The 22,068-nt window shown below is 32.8% G+C and overlaps 2 protein-coding genes across 13 annotated transcripts; both read left to right on the top strand.

Annotated features, from left to right (window-relative positions):
* The first annotated feature begins 3,066 nt into the window (after positions 1-3,066).
* On the top strand, positions 3,067-8,332 carry LOC112775128 (NADH dehydrogenase [ubiquinone] 1 alpha subcomplex subunit 2). 4 transcript variants are annotated; one of them, XM_025818605.3, is made up of 6 exons: positions 3,113-3,248; positions 3,381-3,943; positions 5,501-5,551; positions 5,634-5,726; positions 5,823-5,929; positions 7,925-8,332. In XM_025818605.3, exons 4-6 carry the CDS (start codon positions 5,641-5,643, stop codon positions 8,026-8,028), a joined length of 297 nt encoding a protein of 98 aa, XP_025674390.1. In that variant the 5' UTR covers positions 3,113-3,248; positions 3,381-3,943; positions 5,501-5,551; positions 5,634-5,640; the 3' UTR covers positions 8,029-8,332. The 4 variants fall into 4 exon arrangements, with proteins under 4 accessions (XP_025674388.1, XP_072083036.1, XP_025674390.1 ...); XM_025818603.3 differs by lacking the exon at positions 5,501-5,551 and having other exon boundaries at positions 3,067-3,248; XM_072226935.1 differs by lacking the exons at positions 3,381-3,943; positions 5,501-5,551 and having other exon boundaries at positions 3,082-3,248.
* A 4,604-nt stretch (positions 8,333-12,936) lies between these two features.
* LOC112775126 (dephospho-CoA kinase) lies at positions 12,937-17,770 on the top strand. 9 transcript variants are annotated; one of them, XM_025818597.3, is made up of 5 exons: positions 12,937-13,259; positions 14,812-14,906; positions 16,230-16,567; positions 16,677-16,822; positions 17,103-17,770. In XM_025818597.3, the coding sequence occupies exons 3-5, from the start codon at positions 16,460-16,462 to the stop codon at positions 17,539-17,541; spliced, it is 693 nt and encodes a 230-aa protein (XP_025674382.1). In that variant the 5' UTR covers positions 12,937-13,259; positions 14,812-14,906; positions 16,230-16,459; the 3' UTR covers positions 17,542-17,770. The 9 variants fall into 9 exon arrangements, with proteins under 9 accessions (XP_025674382.1, XP_025674386.1, XP_072083034.1 ...); XM_025818601.3 differs by having other exon boundaries at positions 12,939-13,259; positions 16,230-16,601; XM_072226933.1 differs by having other exon boundaries at positions 12,943-13,259; positions 16,235-16,601.
* Positions 17,771-22,068: the final 4,298 nt, after the last annotated feature.

The raw sequence follows: 22,068 nt of genomic DNA, 5'->3' as shown, positions 1-22,068 counted from the left end.
TAAATTCTTAATAAAGTAAATAAAAAACTGATCATATATAACAATAGAATCATAAATGATAAAATTTTATAGTATAAAATAATACTAAATAAAAGAATACTAAGAATACTACAAAAAATTATAGAATATTTTTTTATTTGACATTATAAAATTTATTATTATAATTCTTATTCACTATTTATTATTCTAATTTGTTATAATCTGTATTATTGTTTCTATTGAAAATGATAAATTAAATAAAAAATTAATCATAAATAATAAAAACATAACTAGTAAAAAGTTAGAATCCAAAACAGTAAACAAAATAAGATTATTGAGAATTATATATTATTTTTAATTTAATAAATAAATATTAATTTTTATTATAATAATAAAAAATTATAACAAACTAAAATAGAGTTTTATAAAAAATACTATATAAAAAATATACTAAAAGAAGTATAAAAAAAATTAAATATGCTAAAAAATAATATTATAATTTAATATTATAATTTTTTATTAATTAACTAATTATCTATCAAAAGTGATTTTAATTAATATTATCCAAATAATTTTATTTTATCAAAATTAATTTTAGTATAGAATTGTCAAACATAAATCATGTTGGCACAAACTTACTTCTATCCAAAATCAATTTTACAAAATTATTTTTATTGTAGTTTAAAAAGTTAGATGAGGGTATTTTTGAAAATAAATGTTATTAAAATTTCAGTCACTATATTTAAAAAAATGTTTTTTTTTTTGGTTTAATCCCTTGTGTTTTTACTTTTTTGAGGTATTAATGGGACAGACATTTTATGTCTTAAGACTAAAAATTTAATTCTAATCTTCCAGTCTCAGTCCCAGTCCCAAACTCTCTACTAAAAATACTACCTTATTATTTTAAAGTCTATTTTATTAATACCAAGATTAGAGGTGTTCGGTTAAAACCGGGTTTGATGTGACCTAAATCTCACTCGAAATATATATTGGGCCTATTTGTTAGATCCGAACCTGATCCTAAACTCGATGAAACCTACACACTTTCGGGTTATAATTATACCGGATGAAAACTGAGCCGTTAACATTATATTATATTGATACCTTCTTGTAAGGTAGCATGTAAAAATACACAAATTTTCAAAACTCCAACCATGATTTGACATGGTAAAATTTATCTAAAAAATATAACAAGAATCAACCATTTTCCAAAGTTAAAGCATAACCACAATCAATACTAATATTGTTTAATAATACCAAATATTTAAGTCAATACAAATAACACAATATTATACATTAGTCTAAAATCTTATGCATTCTAAACATAAAACATTAATTTATAGTCTTATAACGACTAATAACACAAAATTTAAAGTTTGCAATGCTTAAGTTCTACATAAAAATAGCCATCATCCATCAATAATAACACAAAATATTAATTGTGTATGATGACTAGACCATCATACCAGAATCCGAATGACCCGATCCCAATTTTTCTCACTTCCCAAATTTCATTTTTTTCCCAGGTCAATTCCGAATCACTTCGAACCTAGATTTTTATGGTCCAAAATCTTTTGAGACCGGACCAGATCTTCGAATCGGACCGAACGTGCACATCCTATAAAGGAGAATGAAAAAGATTGTTTATTGTAGTTGCTATTTTGATGGAATTTTCTATTCTTTCGATATTTGGCTTTCAAATTTATAGTTGATCATGGACCATTATTATTAATTTGATACTCTTTATTATTACTAAACATATATACTAGAGAAAATAGTAATTAAATTTATTTTCTTAATTCATGATGCTATATATTACAGAATAAAAGGTATCACCATAGTAATTTGGTCATAACGATTTTATTTTTTTTATATAATTTAATCACAGAATAAAATAAGACACTGAGAATAAAATACAAAAGATAGAAGTATAAACTTTTGTATTTTTATATTGTATTTGATAATAAATTAAAACAAATTATAAAAATATAATTTATTCTTATTTTTCATTCAAAAAATTTAATAAAAAATATAATAATAAAAATATCATTATAAAAAAATAAAAATAATATAAAAAATAAAAAATAAAATTTATTTTTTGTTAGTGTTCCTGTATTTTTTATGTTAGAATAGATACAAAATACATTAATTCAGTGTCTTTAGACACAATATCTCTATCCATGTCTCATCTGCTTAAACACAAATTTATATCTCCGTATTCCTATTTTAGTGTCCTGTCCCTAAAAACAAACGCAACCTTACCGTGGCTAATTTTTTTTGTTATGGAAGTAGAAGTGGTGATATACTTTAACATTGTAATTTTTGGTGTTTTTCAAATCTGTGGAAGTACATAAATCGGAGGGTCCGATTTCTGTACCTCAAATTTTTTAATTTTTTTAAACACAAATCGGACGGTCCGATTTGTGTACTCTAAATTTTTTTGATTTTTTAACATAAATCGAACGATCCGAGTACAGAAATCAGACGATCCGATTTGTACTCCGTACATTAAATCATCCCACATTTAAAAAAAAAACCATTGTTAATCCAATATTAAAAATAAAAAAGTGCCTTATCGTATGCAAACAATAGACTTTACCTTCAACTTTTTTAGATCCGGCTCTAATAAAATCAAGAATAACAAAGAAAAATATGTATGCAAACAATAGATTTGTTTGTGTAAATTTTTTAAAAAAGATTTTTTTAATTATCTTTTTTTAAAAAATCTTATAAAAAAGTAAAAATAATTTTATGTTTGGATATTTCATACAAAAAAATCTTTTTATTTATTAATTATGTTTGACTATAACATAAAAGTATTTTTTATTTATTTATTACATAAAAAATATTTTTTTTAAAAAAAAATTAAAAAAATGTGAATTACAATTTTTTAAAAAAGATATATTTTTTATTTTTTTATTTTTTTTATTTTTACTATTAAAAATTTAAAATTGTTAAGCACACTAAAAAATACAAAAAATATTTTTTTATTAAAATTTTTTTTAATCAAAATAACGACGCCCAAATAAGTACAATATTTCCCAACAAATTACCAGTTTATCACTCTTGTCATTTTTTTGTCTGTTTGCCGTGGTTTTTGGTTGGTTTTTGAAATTGTAAAATAACAACACTACCCTCACTTTGATTCTCACTTCTAAACTCCAAAATCGAAGCCAGTCCCGAATCAGCGCATGGTTTCCGTGTCCATCACCTAGCGGCTTCTTACGCAAACACCTTATTCGACTTTGGCATCACATCCAGTCATTCAGGTAATACATCTGAAACTAACTCCTCATAAATTCTTGAAAATTTTGGATTGTATTTGTGCAGTTACTTCTACCTGCGTTAGTTTTATCCACGAGTAAGTTTAATGTTCTTCTCACCAATGTTCTGAAAACCAGCAAAGAAAACGGTCCAATCCAGCGTGCAAAACCGTAAAATTAAAAACCGCTCAAGAACTGCTGAACCGGCCGGTTACCGGCAGGTCGGACCGGACCGGAACCCGGCCGGTTCACAGAAAACGACCTCGTTTCCTTCCTTGAAAGGGAAAAAGTTGCGCGTTATACCCCATTCCCCCCTTCTCCAACTCCTTCCTTCATCAAACCCTAGCCTCCACCAAAGAAAGCAAACCCTAGCCTCCACCAATAGTTGTCGCCGTCTGTCGGAGTGAGAGACTGCTGCCGCCGTCCATCGCACTCAAGAACTTCCGTCTTCGTGCTCTCGGGCCTCTCGCCGGATCCTCCACGTCGGGTGCTCGCATCTCGCCGTTCTCCTCTCTCCGCCAGTGAGTGCTCGAGCTGTGCGTGTTGGTTGCTGCTCGTCGTCCGTGGTTGTCTCTGCTCGATTCTGCCTCCCAGCCTCACTCGAGTCTCGTCTCAGTCACTGGCATCTCGTGGTTCGTCTGTCTCGTCGCCGGCGGTAGAAGCAACTCGTGGGGTGGTCGTCGACTCGCCGTCGATCGTTGGTGAGTCCCTGCACCATCGCTTCCCTGTTCTCTCTTTTCAGATTTCCCTTCTCCCTGTATTTTTGTATGTTGCTGAATTGCTAATCAAATTTGCCTTGTTGCTAATCTAAATGTTGCTGTAAATCGGGACTTTACTTGGATTTGTTGAATTTGTTGCTGTAACTTGAATTTGTTGCTTCCCAGTCACAGAATCAGAACAGAATACTCAGTCAGTGCTTTGTTGATTGGTTTTGCTTACTGCTTCTAGGCTTTGAAATCAGTTTATGATAACTGTGATGCAATTATTTAGTTGGATAACTGATGTAATTATTGAGTTCAAGAGATTGAGTTTTTGATTTGCAAGGTGATTTTTGGTTGATTTTTTATTTAATTTGGTAATGATGTTTATGATTGGGGTTATCTGATTGTAGGCAGAATTGTGTTGTGTTGAATGGCTGAATGTTGTAGGCACTAGGCAAAATTGTGTTGTGTTGAATGGCTGAATGCTGTAGGCAAATATGGTCTTGTGTTGTGGTTAAGAACATGCTGTTAATTTTCATTGTGTTTGGGTCCTGCTTTAGGTTAAGAACATGGTTAATGCTATTGTTGAATGATTAACTCTACTGCTACTGCTGGGCTGTACTCTATTTGATTGTTTTTTTATGCTGTATTGAAAAAAATTATGCTTAAACTTTGATAATTCTTTGTTAATTTATGTTAAAATGATACTAAAGCATGAGTTTATATGAATGATTAAGTCTTCTCTGTTGTATTGAACTGAATTTATTTATTAAATTTTTTAGTTAAATTTAGCTAAGTTGTATCTTGTTTTGAACTGATTAAAATGAATGATGGAATTTTTATTATTGAATTTTTATTGTTACATCTTGTTTCCATTGAAAAAAAGAAACTAAAAGGAGAAGAAAGAAACTATAGAATATTAAGTTAATTCCCACAAATTATAAACTGTTAATATCTATTTTTGTACAATTGTTCTCTCTGTTTTAGATGTTGAGTATTGCTAATTTCTGAAATGTTAGTGCTCAATCCCTGCACATTTGGTCTATGTTCACTTATCTTTTCAATCATTTGGTTGCCAAAGAATCAAGGAGTTTTAATTTTTATTTATTTTTTTAATGAGTTTCAAGTCAATAAAATTATTGAATGTGACCTCTATGATGTATTGCACATAAGATGCTTTTCCATTCAAATTTAACCTTACATAAAGGACATATATATTTGGTAACAATTGTAATTAGAAGCTTTCAACTGGTACTTTCTCATGTTTTTAGAGTTTTGTATATTTCTAATAAACTTACCTGTATAAAGCACCTTATAATTTATTTATTATTCTATTCTAAAACGATTTATCCGGTTGAACCACCGGTTGGACCGGTTAGACCAGTAAACCAGTGAACCAATGACTAGAACGGTTTGATGACCGGTCTGGTTTTCTGAACCTTGCTTCTCACAGTTACTTTTGCTTTGATTTCATTGACATGCATACACCTCAAGCTTTAATATGTTTTGAGCCATAGTATTAAAATGTTTTGAAATTTCTACTTGAAACTTTATTAGGGAGCAGCTCAAAGTTAGGAGTGGAGTAGCTCAAACTTTTATCTTTCATTTGTATGGGGTTTTACTTTTACCTTCTTTTGTTGATGCCTGCTGATGAGGAAATATCTGAAAATCAAGTATTAAATTGAGGTAGGGAATCAATGGCGTGGAGAGGAAATCTTTCAAAGAACATAAGGGAGCTTCGGTTTTTGATGTGCCAGTCATCACCTGCAAGCTCATCTGCAAGGTTATATTATTTACATTTTCTTATCTCTTGATTTGATTATGTAAATCTTATAGATAGTTAAGTAGTAATGAGTGTTCTTTATTTTGTTATCTTCAGGACATTTGTGGAAAAGAATTATAAGGAACTGAAGACATTGAACCCAAAATTGCCAATACTGATTCGCGAATGCAGTGGAGCTGAACCCCAGTTATGGGCAAGATTTGGTATCATCATTCTAATGTCTCATTCTTTTTCTTCTTATTATTATTTGAATTTAATTTTGATAGTGTAGAGTAGTTTGGTATCATCATTCTAATGTCTCATTCTTTTTCTTATTATTATTTGAATTTAATTTTGATAGTGTAGAGTAGTTTTACACATGCATCCAATCACATAACCACGTCAGTAATAATAACTACTTTTTATATTGACTGCAAGAATGGTCTTCTAAAAGAACAGATATGTGAACGACTCACTGTTAGTGCATCAAAATTAAACTCTCTCTATATTTGAATTTATCACCCTTTGATATGCTTTTCTGTTCTATATCATCATCAATGAGCCCTTCTATCCCCGTTTGTTCATTGGCACAATATACATAACTAAATATTAATATACAATACTTTTCGCTTTTATCCTGAGTCAAGAATTCTCAACTTTCTTGCTTACACACTTAATGTATAGTGAGGCTAAAAGTTTTAGTTGTACTGGTCTTGCACAAAGATCAATCCACACCAACTAGTCCAATTACAATCACAATTAGCAATAATATTCACCGTCAATGAATTGTTCCTTTAATGATCATCTTTTACTAACATTGTACTCATGGGCATAATAGGACTAGATCACAGAAAATATGCTCGAATTTAGACTGAAATTGCAAGAATAGTAAAATGTGCATGCCTCTTCTGGAGGCCAAATCTCTTCTATAGTTGAGTATTCAAGAAACTTAATACTCTCCTAAGTCTGGTTCATTTCTAACTTCTGAGATATTCCCCTCAATACCCCTCCCCTTACCACTTCTAAAATATTCACCCTCCTCTGTCTAGTTGGTAGAGTTAGTTTCTATTTTCTAAATCTATCCCCATAGAACCTTGCCCACAATTCACTCTTCATCCTGCACACTTGACAATTAAAATTGAATCCCAATAGTCTATGGCTAGGTATCTATAACTTCACCTGAATACCTGATACACAAATGGAAGATTTTAATAACTTGGTACATAGATAGTATCAGAATAGGTAATTGCAGAAATAAGGAAGAAGTCTCACCATCCTCATACCTTCACTTTAATGAAGTGCCTCTTTTTAGTTGGAAATGCTCATGTGGTCACTTCTCCTTGCACCGCTATATTCCGTATCATGTGGCATGCTTGGTTAATATTTAACTAGCTCTTTGATTTACTCTTCCATTTTGGTGAGTTACCTCATTCCTACCGACCTGTTTCCCTTGCAACTCAATTTCGATGGTTGATGCTGTCATTTGTGACATAAATATATACCACATTTGAGAGAATAATTTTGTGGGGTTGGGTTTTATGCCTTTTGAAACCCCTGGGATGTTCAATTTGTGGGTAAACAAACTGTTGTTACAAAACATAGTTTACATCTTCCTAATGACAAAAACTACCCCTTATTGTTCAATTTTAGATTATTTATTGAAAGAAAACATCATATTATATTCTTTTCTTAAATATCGGTTGACATCCTTCATCATGTAATGTGAACAAAATAGGTTTTTATAACAAATTTGATCCAAGTCAAGAACCTAATGTAAGGAGCGATTTTTGCTCTTGCTAAGGCCCTGCTTATGTTCATTTTTTTTTAATTAATAATTTGATATTGATATAATTGCTATGTAAAATGACTTGGTTAACTACCCACATTCCACCAAATGTACACCAGATATTAGAATTTATGAAGAGACCTGCAATTCCATGCAAAGGCATCACCATACCTTTGGGGAAAAATTGCTGACATGGAAATAGAGATAACAAATTCCCAGTTTCCTACCCTTTTTTTTCCTGGATTTTGAGGGCATTAAAGAGTGCTTAAAGAATCCACTGACATAGAGAATGTGTATAAGAAATAAATCCCCATATTTCAGCGTATCTATTGTTCATCTATGTCTATCGAACATCTTGATTATTTCTTGCATTATTTTGAAATGAGCACCTCTTTATGGCGAGCTCTCACTTTGTTCAATTTGTTAATGCTAGACTTTGGTGTTGAGAAAGGCATCAAATTGGAAGGCTTGTCTGAGGCACAGATCTCCAAGGCACTTGAAGATCTGGTGAAAGCCGGAGAGATTTTGAAAGCTTGATATTGCTGCTTCTGAACTGTTTGGAATGGAATAATGCTCTCATGCTATACTTCTAATTACATTTGCTTATGGTTTATAATAAACCAGAGTTTTACCATTATTTCTAATTGTAATTTATCCGGTTTCATTCGGTCTCTATGTGCATCTTCTAGTCACTTCAAGTATGCCGAGGGATTCATTCAGAACTCAGATTTATTCTATTCACTTTGACTTTGGTTCTTATCAATAGTCTTTCTTGGTGAAAGATTGCATTGCCAGAGATGTTTTGTATTTACTGTAACAAGTGCAGAAACCGATTTTTGTATTGTTTTCCCCTTTGAGTTTTTTTCTGCCATAAAGTTTTCAAAATTGATCGTTGTACACCATTAGCCATCACTCCCATCAGCCCCCAGCTACTATTCATTAAATATACATTTTGAGTTGAAAAAAATACTTACATTTAGTAAATGTTTTTAAGACTTTTTTTTAAAAGAAATTTATTTAGTTTAGATACATATATTTGTATTAAAAGCAAATATGAAATTATGAGAAGTAATTAAGCATTATATGCTCGTTGGATTTTTTTTAAATAAATAAAATAAATATTATAATTATTGATATATGTAGTTTTGAGAGTATTAATAGTTTTTCATATTTAATCTTATCTCGTTTAAGGTGTAAACGAGATAAATATGATTGTATCTTGTTTACATGATACGGTACGTACACGTTTTTGCGTATCATGTCTATAAACGCGATGTCATACATGTCTTATCTCATGTTTATAAACGCGATGTCATACATGCCTTATCTCGTTTACAGTGTAAACGAGTTATGGCCGGTGTAAATCAGATAAGACTGAGTCTAGGTCGTTGACATAGTAAATGAGATATAATAGGACAAACATCTAGCTTCTATAAAAGGACTAGCAAACTATTGATATTCTTCACAAAATTATCAAATCTTCTTTCTCTTCCGTTTTCCTTCCTAGAGCTTTGGAAAAAATGTCTAATAGTAGTGGTTTTTTTGTTATGATGGTTTATCCCAATTGTTAGATGAGAAACAGTGACAGCAGGGTGATATTTGAGTGCGAGAGTCCGACGCTTTTTCGAAGTAGAAGAGTGGATTCGTTGTCAAAACTAAAGAGTATGATATTGTCGCACGTTGGTGGTATGGAGCCAAAAGAGGTTGGTCGAGTTGGGTATAGGATGCTAGCGTCGATGGGGAATGAGGTGTTTCGATTTCGTCTGTTTTGGCTCGATGGCGACGAGTATGTGCGCCTTATGTTTGATGTGCATGGGAGAATTATGGTTGAACAAGTGATGGAGCTTTCAGCGGAGGTTCGTGACATTGGTGGGGGCGGTAGTGGTACCTCAGACTTCGTATCGGATGACCCTCCTCTCGCACCACGTCCGTTGCACTGTGCAAGTCCGGTGCAGGACATGGAAGTTGAGGGTGAGGATCGGACGATGACTACGTTGCCGATAGTGACGGAAGTGGTTCATCTGAGGGTGATGATGAAGATGAGTTCATACCAGAGACTCCCGTTAGGGGATCACGTCGATACTTGTTGCCAACTCCCAAACCAATCCCGGAGTTATCATCTGTGCCCAGCTACTACCACACATTGGACTTGGATGCGATGTATGAGAAAACTCCGTACTCGAACACGGGGCCGAGGATTACAACATGGATGGTAGTGTGGAGTTTAGGGTTGGTCACAGATTCAGGAGTAGAGAGGTAGTGGTGCAAAGTGTGAAGAATTACAGCATTCGGCGAAGCACAAAGTATCGGGTAGTTGAGTCGGACCGGATGAAGTACCACGTACGATGCAGGCATTTCACGTACGGTTGTCCTTGGACCCTCCAGATCGCCCTCCGACAGAATCTCGGATATTGGCGAGTGTTTTAGGATTTTAGCTCGTCTTTAAAATCGCTGTTGTCATTCTGGTTAGATTTTAATTTGATGATACTTAAAAACTTTAGGGAGGTGCATAAATTTGGCGGACCACATACATGTCTAGCCCCCACTATATCGCAGGATTATCGGCAGTTGGACAGTCACCTCATATGCAGACTCATCTTGCCGCTCATACAGTCAAGTCCATCAGTTTTCATCCTTGTTCTACAAAGTACACTGAGACAAAGCTATCACTTCAAGCCGCCATACAGAAAAGTATGGATGGCAAAACAAAGATAATTGCACAGATCTATGGTGATTGGGAGGAGTTATACAATAGGATGTCACGGTTGCTCCAAACATTGCAGAGTTGTTGTCTAGGCACGTTATGTGACTTGAGTGCTGTGCCATACTATGATGGACACGTGATGGTTCCGGACTGCAGTTAGTTTGACAAGGTTTTCTGGTCGTACCCTCCATGCATTGAAGCGTTCAAGCATTGCAATCCCTTTGTCTTAGTAGACGACACGCATTTGTACGACAAGTATGGGGTGATGTTGCTAATTGTAGTTGTCCAAGACGGTAACAATAATATCCTACCTGTGGCTTTCGCCATTGTTGAGTCTGAGAGTATGGAGTCATGGTCGTTATTTCTATCCAATTTGAGGCGCCATGTCATACCGCAGGAAGGGCTTCTCATTATAGCTGACAGATTCCAAGCAATCAAGGCTGCGCTTAGAGTGGATGATAGCCTATGGAAGCCTCCTAGGGCATTTCATGCATCTTGTGTTAGGCATATGACTGCGAACTTTTTGTCTCAGTTCAAGTCAGCTGAGGGCAAGCGATACCTCATTAATGATGCCTATAGTCCTAGTAGTGCTGGCTACAAGTGGTACATGGATGCTCTGAGGACCTTATCGCGTGATATGGCTGACTGAGTCGGGAGATTTAAGAAGGAAATATGGCTGCAACATTGTGATGGTGGACGTCGGTTTGGTCACATGACAACGAGACTTTCCAAGTGCATCAATGCAGTGCTGAAGGGAACAATGTATCTACCCATTTCAGCTATAGTGAGATGCACCTACGAGAGGTTGCAGCAGTTGTTCGTCCGTAAGAAGCGGTGTGCAGCCAGCGATGTCCGTCGTATCACAATGTGCTGCATGGCACAAGGAATGGTACGTCCATACAAGTACAGCGGACCCCCACGAAAGACCGCTGCACCTCCCAAAGTCCGCCAACAATGGCAACCACCTAATGTGCACCTGATTGTTGAACTTGTCGATCATCAGATATCTACCGATTAGCAGCATGATATAGCACTTGGTGTACTGTCGGAGGGTGGCCGGATCGGTGATAGCTGGCATCTACCGGACCCGGTCCCTAAACTAGGTCATTTTGATGCTGAACGACTCCTTCCTCTGCGCACCCTACTGCGCTGGAAGGGGCGGTCTGACTCCTAGGAGCTCCTCCACATACTCCCATGTCAGCCGCTGGTGTCAAGTCTGGAAGTCACGCAGGCACCTATCCACTGGCTCTCCGTCTGTGCGTAACCCAAGGTGGTACGCAACATCCTGCAGGGTGATGGTGCACTCATCCCATGGCAGGTGGAAAGTGTGGGTCTCTGGACGCCACCGCTCCACAAATACAGTGATCAGGATGTTGTCAAAGACAAAGTCGCAGAGTTGCACTGTATCACCAACCCGACTTCCCTCAGGTAAGGGACGATGCCATCCGGGGGTGCAAGTGTATGACTAACTTGCCTAGGCAATAAAAGGCGATGCCTTTGTTTAAAAGTAAAAAAGTTACAAATACAATACTTTAAACTAATTTCTCTAGCATGTTTAGATTTATTCTAAAAAATATAATATGCAACTCAGATAACCATCAGATAAACATCAGAAAAAATAGTATTTATAATTCCTATTTGCTAACTAACATACTTATCAAATTTTCACTATGAATAAACTTGATTTCTGCAAAATAAGTTGTCAACAAGTCTTCCCTATGAATAAAAAGTTCATTATGAATTAACTTAATTACTTATAAATATCTTAATCCATATTTGTCAACTAACATACTCTGTGTTACCTAAATATCATTTAATCTATCCCGTCTATTCACTAATTAAAAGACAATCAATTATTAATTTGAACCATAAAAAATAGCACCAACCTCAAAGTCAATGACTCCCGTAATGTGTCAGTATGCGTTCAACCAATTTATATCAAAGTTGCGTGCCATAATGTACCAGAAACTCAAAAATATCAATAAACTAACCTAAGGATGGAGAGAAATGTGAGAAATGTGGATCAAGAGTGGGTCAGACGATCTGTTAATGAGTTGCATTTATAGACACCAACTTTCCTTATCTCGTATGTAAATGAGATAAGTACGACCGTATCTCGTTTACACTGTAAACGAAATAAGGTATGTATCACATCGCGTTCATAAATGTAATATATAGAGACGTGTGCGTACCTTATTGTAAACGAGATAAGGTTAAATATAAAAAATCGTTAATACTCTCAAAATTATATATATCAGTAATTATAATATTTATTTTATTTATTTTTAAAAAATTCTATACTCGTTAGTAAATTATATAAAATATTTTTATGAGTATATTATGCGAAGAGTATGTGATGTTTGTTACAATCTCATATTCTTTTAAATAAAATGGTACTATATTAAAGTGAATTCTAAAAAAAAAATGTGTTAAAATCATTTTTAATATATTTTTATTTACAATATATTTTAACAAATGATAAATACGTTTTTCACTCCCAACATTTATATTTGATTTTAATTTTGTTTATAATCTTTGATTTTTATTTTACTCCTAATTTTTCAAATAGGAGCATATAATATAAATATATAACATTTGATAATATATCTCCTAAGTACAACATTTAGATTTATTTTTTTGTGTCAAATTCACACACACACTTAAAATTAATAATTCATTGTATAAAATTCAACTAACTTTAATTTTATAATTTTAAATAATTTAAAAAATAAAACAAAAACACATTTAGTACACTTCTCAATTCTCATACTTACGGACTCAAACTCTCTCTTCTCTCTTCTCTCTCACTGTTACTAGAGTCTCGTCTCCTTCACACTCGCCGGCGTCTCGTCGTTCGTTTCGTTTTGTCGCCGGCATTTCAACGTCTCGTGGCCTTTCCTGGGCTACTCGTCGCCGGCGACAGAGGCGTCGCTCGTCGTCTTCTGGTTTTGGGTCCTCGCCGTCGCCGAGTCACCGTGGACCGTCGTGGGGTCGTCGCGTGCTTCGTCCCTCGTCGTCTTCTGGTTTCGAGTCCTCCCCGTCGCCGAGTCTCCGTGGACCATTAGTGAGTCCCTGCATCATCGCTTCCCTGTTCTGTCTTTTCCAGATTTCCCTTGTCCCTCTATTTTGAGATGATGTTGAATTGCTAATCAATTAGTTTGCCTTGTTGCTGATCTAAATGTTGCTGTAAATGATGAATGAAGTAGGATTTGCTGAATTTGTTGCTGTAAGCTGAATTTGTTGCTGAAAATATCACTCAGATAATTTTTTTTGTTGATGAAAAATCATCAATGAGTTGAATTTGTTGCTAATTATCGTCGCTGTACCTTGAATTTGTTGCTGTCTTACTGAAATAATCACCTAGCTAAATTTTTTGTTCATGAAAATTATCATCGTTGAATTTGTTGTTAAAAATTATCAATGAGTTGAATTTGTTGCTGTAAGAATAGATTTGATTCTTAGTATTGATTGATTTGATTCTTATATAGGCAGTATTGGTCAAGCTCCAAATTTGTCATATGAAGATATAGATGCCGACTTTAGATCACTCTTGGACTAGATTTACTTCTCGAGTTATGTTTTGCTGTATGTTTCTGTTCTGTTTCATCTTTTAATGTGCTTGCATTAGTTAATCTTTTTGCCAACTAGTATTCTAAGATTAGCTTTTAACAAATTAAGGTAGATAGCGCTAAAGAGACCTTTTTTAAATGAGTGCTCTTAGAATACTTGTTGGTAATCATTGTAATAATTTTCTTAAAATTGTTCATTTTATAATAATTGATTCAAAGAAGTTGTACCAACTTGATCTTGATAGAATACTTTGTCCACGTTTTAATTTATACTCGAAGTTTGCACACTTTTTACCCTCTCGTTTCAATTTTTTCTCTCGATCCTGTGATTTTTTTCGCCTCTTGTCATTTATCTATTCAATTCTGGAGATCAATTCCCTCTCTTTTCTTGGATCAATTCCTCTTGTCATTAATTGAGGATTTTTGCATTAGATTGAGAAAGATCAACTTGTGCAGATTTCTTGTTTTGATTTATTTTTCTTTTAAAAATTTGTATTCTTTGCTGTGCTTTTGATGTAGAGTTTTTCATTTCCCCTTCTGATGTTTTGTGTTGTGTGCATTTGTCGAAGCCTTCATTGTCCAGATTGAGCTGTTCTTGACTTCCACGTGAAAAATACGATTTATATGACTTTTCTTTGCTGAGACTAACCTTGCTTTGTTGTGAATACTAACTAGACTATGAAAACGGATTAGTGAAGGAAGGGTTGTTACCTTTATATATTTATGACCCACCTGAGGATTCCAATCAGCAGATTGCATCTTGAATTTTCCAGTGCATACCATAGATTATAATTTTGCTTGATACTATATATGCCATCATAGTTAGAATCTTCCCATGTTGCTGTACTTATTGAAAGCCTGCAGATTCTTTTCCCATATATTTGTGTATGCAAAAGCTGCAATAGATTATATTCAACTCAGCATTTTGATACTTCATTGGAAACTGTTTAGGCTTTGTCACAAATGTGATATGTTGAATTTTTTGTTGCATATCCTAGTGAGCAACATCATGAATATGGTTGTTTACTTAATGTGAATCTATTGCAGATCTTCTGGGCATTTTCAATATACTTGGAGGCTGTTGCAATACTGCCCCAGTTGGTTTTGTTGCAACCAAGTGGAAATGTGGACAATTTGACAGGGTAATATATATTCTTTCTTGGGTATGTGTGCTTCTGTTTATGTTAGTTTCCTCTCTAAGATTTGCCTTATGATTTGGTTGCTTATACCATGAACATCCACCTTTATGTTTGTCGTCACCGAACAGTCACATCAAAAGGGTTTAATTTCCATCTCATTGCTAGGAAATTAAGTCCCTGGAGAGTGATGTGTTATACATTATTTTACCTCTACTGGATCTCTATTTGGGACAAAAATTTTCAATGCTACCTTATCATATATCCTCTTTCTTCTCCTGAAGAACACCATCCAGCTTCAGTATTTCCTATTTTGCCTACAGTTTTGATGCTTGCATAACTATTTGAATCAATTTAATTTGAGCAATTAGCTCTAGAAGTTTAGGTATTGTTATAGCCTTATTTTGAGGAACTAATTTGAATTTTAGCGAGTAGCTTCAGATATTATGCACACTAGAAGAATAATCATGAATGAATCCAAAATGTGTTTTGCCATACTTGTCCCGTTTCTTTTTTTTTTATTGTGCCAATTGAATGATAAAATGTTCAATTTTATGGATGCATGTTCAAGTTTTTGTTGTTTAGTAGATATAGATACCATAGTTACAACAAGAGTTGTTTTTCACTTTTTATTGATTTTTGCTTTACGGCTCATACAGCGAACCATTCTTACCCTAATAATTGTTTTGAAGTGGAGTTAAATCTCAATTTGGTCCCTGAAATTTAGTCCGATGCTCAAAATGACCCCCACAATTTTATTGGCCCCAATTAGAACCCCCAAATTTGCAATTGTGGCTCCAACTTGCCCCTGCAATCATCTCCGTCACCAGAATGCTGATTTGATGCAATTGCATGACACGGTGGATACTACTTAAACGACGGCGCATTGGTTTCGCGTCCAAACCATTTGGAAACCACGTCATTTCAATTTTTTGTGGGTTAAAACTCTCTTTCCATTACGACGATCATAAGTTGCGAAACATCAATGAAACCTTTACACTACGTGGTTTCCAAAGGGTTTGGCGCGAAAACCAATGCGCCGTCGTTTAAGTAGTGTCCACCATGTCATGCAATTGCGCTAAATCAGCATTTCGGTGACGGAGATGATCGCAGGGGCAAGTTGGAGTCACAATTGTAAATTTTTGGGTTCTAATTGAGGCCAACGAAATTGTAAGGGTCATTCTAAGTATCAGGCCAAATTTCAGGGGTCAAATTGAGATTTAACTCTTTAAAGTGCATTTAAAGTTTCTTTCCTTTCGGGCTCAGCCCGTCTCTATGGCAAAAATATTAACATCTCAGTCTGGAAAAAAAACCACCTATGCATTGAAGAAAAGAAGGAAAGCTCTTGCAGACTATGCGAACTGCGAAGCTCAGACAGACAAAGTCATCATCGCAGGCTCGGTCGCCATTCATCGCAACGGATCGGCGAGGCTGCTCTAACGTCATCTGAAACAGATGCAGATTTTCAAAAGGGCACAAGAAGAACCAAATCACGACTGCAGAGCAAGTAGAAGCACAGAACACCCTGGGAGGAATTGAATTGAATCGAATCAAGGGAAATGAGGATAGTTGGGTTGTCCGGCGGAATCGCGTCTGGGAAGAGCACCGTTTCCAATCTCTTCAAGTCCCATGGGATTCCTGTTGTTGACGCTGACGTCATCGCTCGTGTTCGTTATTTATTCTAAATCTTTTTCTTGTGATGTGAGTGTTCTTGTTTGAGTTTTGCTTTTGAACTGAATAAGATTCTCAAGCTCAGTTAATGTTTGGAATTCGCAGGATGCTTTGAAGAAAGGTAGCGGTGGATGGAAAAAAGTTGTTGCAGCTTTTGGGGAGGAAATCCTTCTTGAAAATGGAGAAGTCAATAGACCCATGCTTGGCCAGATTGTTTTTTCCGATCCTGATAAGCGCCAATTTCTCGATCGGTTATCAAATCTTACTCTTTTTCTCTTAATTTACATGGAATTTTTTAACAATTTTGCATATGTGGATTGCTCAAAGCTACTTCTTTTAGTATTTATTTTACGTGCCCTGATCCTAGATTTTTGGTTAATTCTCTTTCTAAGGTTAGAGTAGGCTAAAGTTGAAGACTTTATAATTCGTAACCGACAGCTAGTATTTTCAATTCAATCATTCCTAAAATGCATCATTTTTAGGATTAGTTTGTTGAATTTTATTTGAATTTCAGTTGTGATCATGTTTTAGATTATTGGCTCCCCATATATCCTCTGGAATCTTTTGGGAAGTTGTGAAGCTGTGGCTGAAGGGATACAAGGTTATTGTTCTTGATGTCCCCTTGTTGTTTGAGGCCAAGATCGACAAGTTCACAAAGCCAATTATAGTTGTGTGGATTGATCCTGAAACACAGAAAAAGAGACTCATGGGGAGAGACAAATCAAATGAGGAGGATGCTGGAAACAGGATCAATGCTCAAATGCCACTTGATGTGAAGAGGAATAAAGCGGATATAGTGATAGATAACACTGGATCACTTGATGACTTGAAGGAACAGTTTCAGAAGGTTCTAATTGAAGTGTCAAAACCCTTGACAGGGACTCAGTTTTGGCATTCCAGGAATGGAGCCTTGGTCATACTTGCTTCACTCACTTCGGGTCTTGTTTTGTGTATAAAAGCACTTTCATAGTCACTTATGTTCTTTAGGGTAGCGTTTGTTTTCGAAGACAGGACATAGAAACATGGACAGTACATATTTAGAATGTGTTTGGAAGCAGAGACATGGATACGGAACACATTGTCTCCGGGACAGTTTTTTATATTTTTGTGTCCACTCTTCTACGAAGGACAACGATGGACACGGAATTTGGAAGAGTGGACACGAACTTTTTTATAAATTTTGTTTTCCTTTTTGTCCATAGATATTTTTTATTATTCCACTATTATCTCTTCTTATTTTTCCTATAATTAGTCTTAAAATTTTTGAAAGATAAATATTATTAAAGGTAAAATTGATCTTTTAAAATGCTAAAAAATAATTTATAAATTGTAATTGATTTTATATAATTTAAAAAAAATCAGTTTTTAGATAAAAAAAAATTAGTTTTCTAAATAAAAATAAATTTTTATGTGCAAAAACTATTTTTTCATGTAAAAATGATTTTTTTTTAAAACTGATTTTTTATTTAAAATTAATTTGGCTGATTAACCTAAACAAAATTTTTTATTAATTAAACTCAGATCTATTTTTTTATATGTATTCCTACGTATTAATAATAAATTTAAAAATAAAATAAATATATTTATAATTTTTATTTTAATATAAATACTATTATATGTTTTTTTATTAAAATTTTTTGTCTCTTTAAATATTTTTTCAAGTTTCGTCTGTACTCCTATGTACTCTCATTCTCTATTAAATTAGTTTGTACTTGATGTAGAAAATTTGGAATCATATGGTTATTTTAGTCATTTCATATAATATTTTAGTCTTATCCATGTGTATCCAAACATAATATTGGACATTACATTAGTGTCTTGTACATCGTATCCAAACACAATACACAAACAATAATTTTTAGTGTCTCCGTCTTATTGTCTCTGTCTCAGTCTCATGTTCTGTCCTGTCTTTGAAAACAAACGCAGCCTAGAAGATTAAATTTAAATTTGTAATTTAGCATTTTAAAAGATGAATTTAGCTGTCAAGTACTGCTATCTTTTTTGTGGCAGTTTGACTAATTTATAATTATGATGAGGTTGACCACTGTTTTAACATTGATAATAATGAGAAGGTGCAACAGGGAATTGACCAAAAAATTATAAAGAATTATAGTCTTTGATCCTAGTCTACTCTAACCTTAGACAGAGAATTGACTAAAAATCTAGGATCAGGGCACCTAAAATAAATACTAAAAGAAGTAGGTTTGAGCAATTCACATATACAAAATTGTTAAGAAATTTCATGCAAATTAAGAGAAAGAGTAAGATTTGATAATTGAGAAATTGGCGTTTATTGAGTGGAAAAAATAATCTGGCCAAGCATGAGTTTCTTGACTTTTCTATTTTCATGGAGCATTTTCTCCTAGAAACTGCAACCAATTTTTTCCATTCACCACTACCTTTCTTCAAAGCAACATGCAAATTTCAAACATTTGTGAATTCCAAACATTCACTAAATTTAAGAATTTTATTCAGTTCAAAAACAAAACCCTAACAAAAACACAGGCATCACAAGATAAAAAAAAAATAGAATACATAACTCACACGAGCGATGACGTCAATGTCAACAATTGTAAACGGTGCTCTTCTAGGACCTGAAAACAAAAGACGACGACCTGAGGAGTTGCTTCTGTCGTCGGTGACGAGGAGGCTAAAGAAGACCACGAGACATTGAAACGCAGGCGAGTGTAAAGGAGACATGATACGAAACGTATCTAGATTAAGATAAAAAATTAAAGAAAGGGACTTCTCTACTTTAATTTGATTTTCTGATGCAATAATTAAGGTATGTTTATACCTAAATTTTTCAAAAAAAAATTCATTCATCAAAATTAAAGAAAAAAAAAGTGATTACTAAATTTTAGAGAGTTTTAATACTTTTTAAGTTTAAAATTCTAACACATAAATTCACTAAAATAAAAATGGGTCAAATCATAACTGGGCCTAAAATAAACAAAACAAATTAAAATAAAATAAATATAAAATAAATACTAAGAAAGTGATGTCTATTTAATTTTTGACTAACGAGAATCCTCAATACATCTTGTAAATAGTAAGACGTTTGACTTTCCATAATTGTTAATAATTGTCTTGTCTAATTCTTGATGCATCTCCTAAACAAATGGTTTAGCCATGTTTACAAAATCTTCTTTTATTCTCTTAGTTGTTGTTCTTGTAATTAAACCAATTGGTAGGGGGTGATCGCGGATCGGGTTGGTTCAGATTTTGGGTAAAATTAGAACCGAACCAATTCAATTGTAATTAGTTCGGTTTGGCTCGAATTTACGTTTTTTTTGTGTGTGTATGTACCGGAACCAAACCAAACCGATTAGGAACAGATTGGTTTGATTCGGAAAATTAGGTACCCAATAAACCAGAAATTCATAAAAAAAAATTAAAAAAATAAAATTTTTATCTTGAAAATTCTGTAAATACAATAAACATGTAAAATTAATAGAAATAATCTATATGTTAAATACCAAACACATTAAATCCAAACATATTTAAAGGCATATATATTTTAAATTTTTATTTTTTATTTAATTAACACATGGTCGGGTCCACGTATTGGTTTAGATTTCGCACCCTCAGAACCGTTACCTGAACCAATTACTAGAGAGAGTCATTCGTTTAGTTTTGATTAGACCTGATTATCTATTAGTTTTAAAACCAATTTAATTTGTTCAGTTCGGATTCAAACGGGTAATCGGATACCCAATATCTATGATCACCCCTACCAATTAGTATATGACAGTTTTTAGTTTGTCCCACAAAATTCGTATTAAGACAGAATCGAGTGAGGCTGAGAGAGACTCAAATGGGTAAGTGGCAGTGAGAGAGAAGAGAGTTTGAGTTTGAGAATTGAGAGCGCAAGAAAGTGAAATGTTCCTTGAGATTGTGAAAGAGAAGTGAGAAAATTCAGTTAAAATGAAGGACTCCTTTGATTTTTTTTCTAGGTTTTTAGAATTTTTTTTAGTATGAATGACTCATGGGGAGCATTAACAAATTGAAACAATTTTTTTTAGTGTGAATAAATAATTAAATGTGTTTTTGTTTTATTTTTTAAATTATTTAAAATTTAAAATTATACCATTAAAATTAGTTAAATTTTAAAATTTGATTAATTTAAATATGTAGTTTTTGTGGAACACAGGAAAAAAAATATTTAAGACTTTTATAAAATAGAATAAATTTTTTTTTTATTTTCACTAAATTATAAGTTTGTTAATAAAAGTATTGATATGATATATATTTTTTAAAAAAATTAAATGTTGATATGAATAATATAATTTATGTGTCATTTTGTTATTTATCTATATTTTTATCGTATCAGTATATATGAATTTATTATCGTATCAAAACAAACACTTTATAAATTTTTTGTTTTTAAAATTCTTTCTCTACCAAGTCACACATTTCATGAAATTAATTAATTAATTAAGTATTTTTAAAAACTAATTTGACAAGAAGTAAGAAAATATTTCATTGAAGTCATATGCCTCCAAGTTCTATGTCACAAAATTGGTAATAAGTTAATATGCACTTAATAATTATATTGGAATATCAACTTATACGTTATAATTTCTCAAAATGGAGTGTGTTTAACGAAAACAAAAAGTTATTAATGAATTACTTATAATATATATTGTTAAGTCGTTTGGGATTTTAATTTTTTTTCTCGCAATTAATAATGATTAGAGCACGTGAAGTTTGTAAAAGTGAGCAACTGAGCATATCTAAATATGTTAATCAACAATTTTTTTTTAAAAAATATTTGATATTATCTTATACACGAGTACAGATTCTTGGAAAAGTAAAAATATGCTAGTGCTTAGATCTTAGATGGATTCTTGATTTTGAAATAAAATAATGATTGTTTGAATAAAAAACAAATAAAAAATTGAGTTTGAGAATTTGGGGGTAGAAATAGGAATTTTATCCTAATTTTATTTGTGGTTTAACCCGATTCGTATTTTAAAATAGTGAAAATTTAGATGTAGTTAATTTTACGTGAAGTTGATAGTTAAGAATCGTGAAATGATTTAACTAATTTGACTAAATTTTTATTTAACAGTTCTCAATTATCAATTTTACGTGAAGTTAACTGTACCTAAATTTCTACCTTTCAAAATTCTCAACACTATTTTATCCAATTCTACCAACAAAAAAATTAAATTTTTTTAGTAAATATAAAATTTAATTATTTTATATTTCATATATATTAATAAAATAAAAAATAAAAAATATAATTTAAATTAAAATAAAAAATATAATTTTTTTAAAAAACTTAACATAAAATTATAAATAATATACATTAAATTTTTAATAAAATTAAAATAATACAAACAAAAATAAATATTTTATATTTTTTCTAATTCCAAATTTTTACAATTTTATTTTTTAAATAATAAACATACTAAATTAATAATTTAAATAATTAATTTAATGATTACTTAAAGCTTAATGGTTACTAAATTAATGATTCCTTTCAACTTTA

Source organism: Arachis hypogaea, chromosome 19 (assembly GCF_003086295.3).
Source record: "Arachis hypogaea cultivar Tifrunner chromosome 19, arahy.Tifrunner.gnm2.J5K5, whole genome shotgun sequence".
Taxonomy (NCBI): Eukaryota; Viridiplantae; Streptophyta; class Magnoliopsida; order Fabales; family Fabaceae; genus Arachis; species Arachis hypogaea.
Note: the sequence above shows the minus strand (reverse complement) of the source record. Positions and strands in the feature narration are given on the sequence as shown.

Excerpts from the sequence above, each read along its gene's own strand:
- LOC112775128 (XM_025818603.3), top strand. The coding sequence starts at position 5,641 with ATGGCGTGGAGAGGAAATCTTTCAAAGAACATAAGGGAGCTTCGGTTT. Across the intron at positions 5,727-5,822 it reads CCTGCAAGCTCATCTGCAAG|GACATTTGTGGAAAAGAATT; the intron begins GTTATATTATTT and ends TGTTATCTTCAG. Across the intron at positions 5,930-7,924 it reads CCAGTTATGGGCAAGATTTG|ACTTTGGTGTTGAGAAAGGC; the intron begins GTATCATCATTC and ends TGTTAATGCTAG.
- LOC112775126 (XM_025818597.3), top strand. The coding sequence starts at position 16,460 with ATGAGGATAGTTGGGTTGTCCGGCGGAATCGCGTCTGGGAAGAGCACC. Across the intron at positions 16,568-16,676 it reads ACGCTGACGTCATCGCTCGT|GATGCTTTGAAGAAAGGTAG; the intron begins GTTCGTTATTTA and ends TGGAATTCGCAG. Across the intron at positions 16,823-17,102 it reads AAGCGCCAATTTCTCGATCG|ATTATTGGCTCCCCATATAT; the intron begins GTTATCAAATCT and ends ATCATGTTTTAG.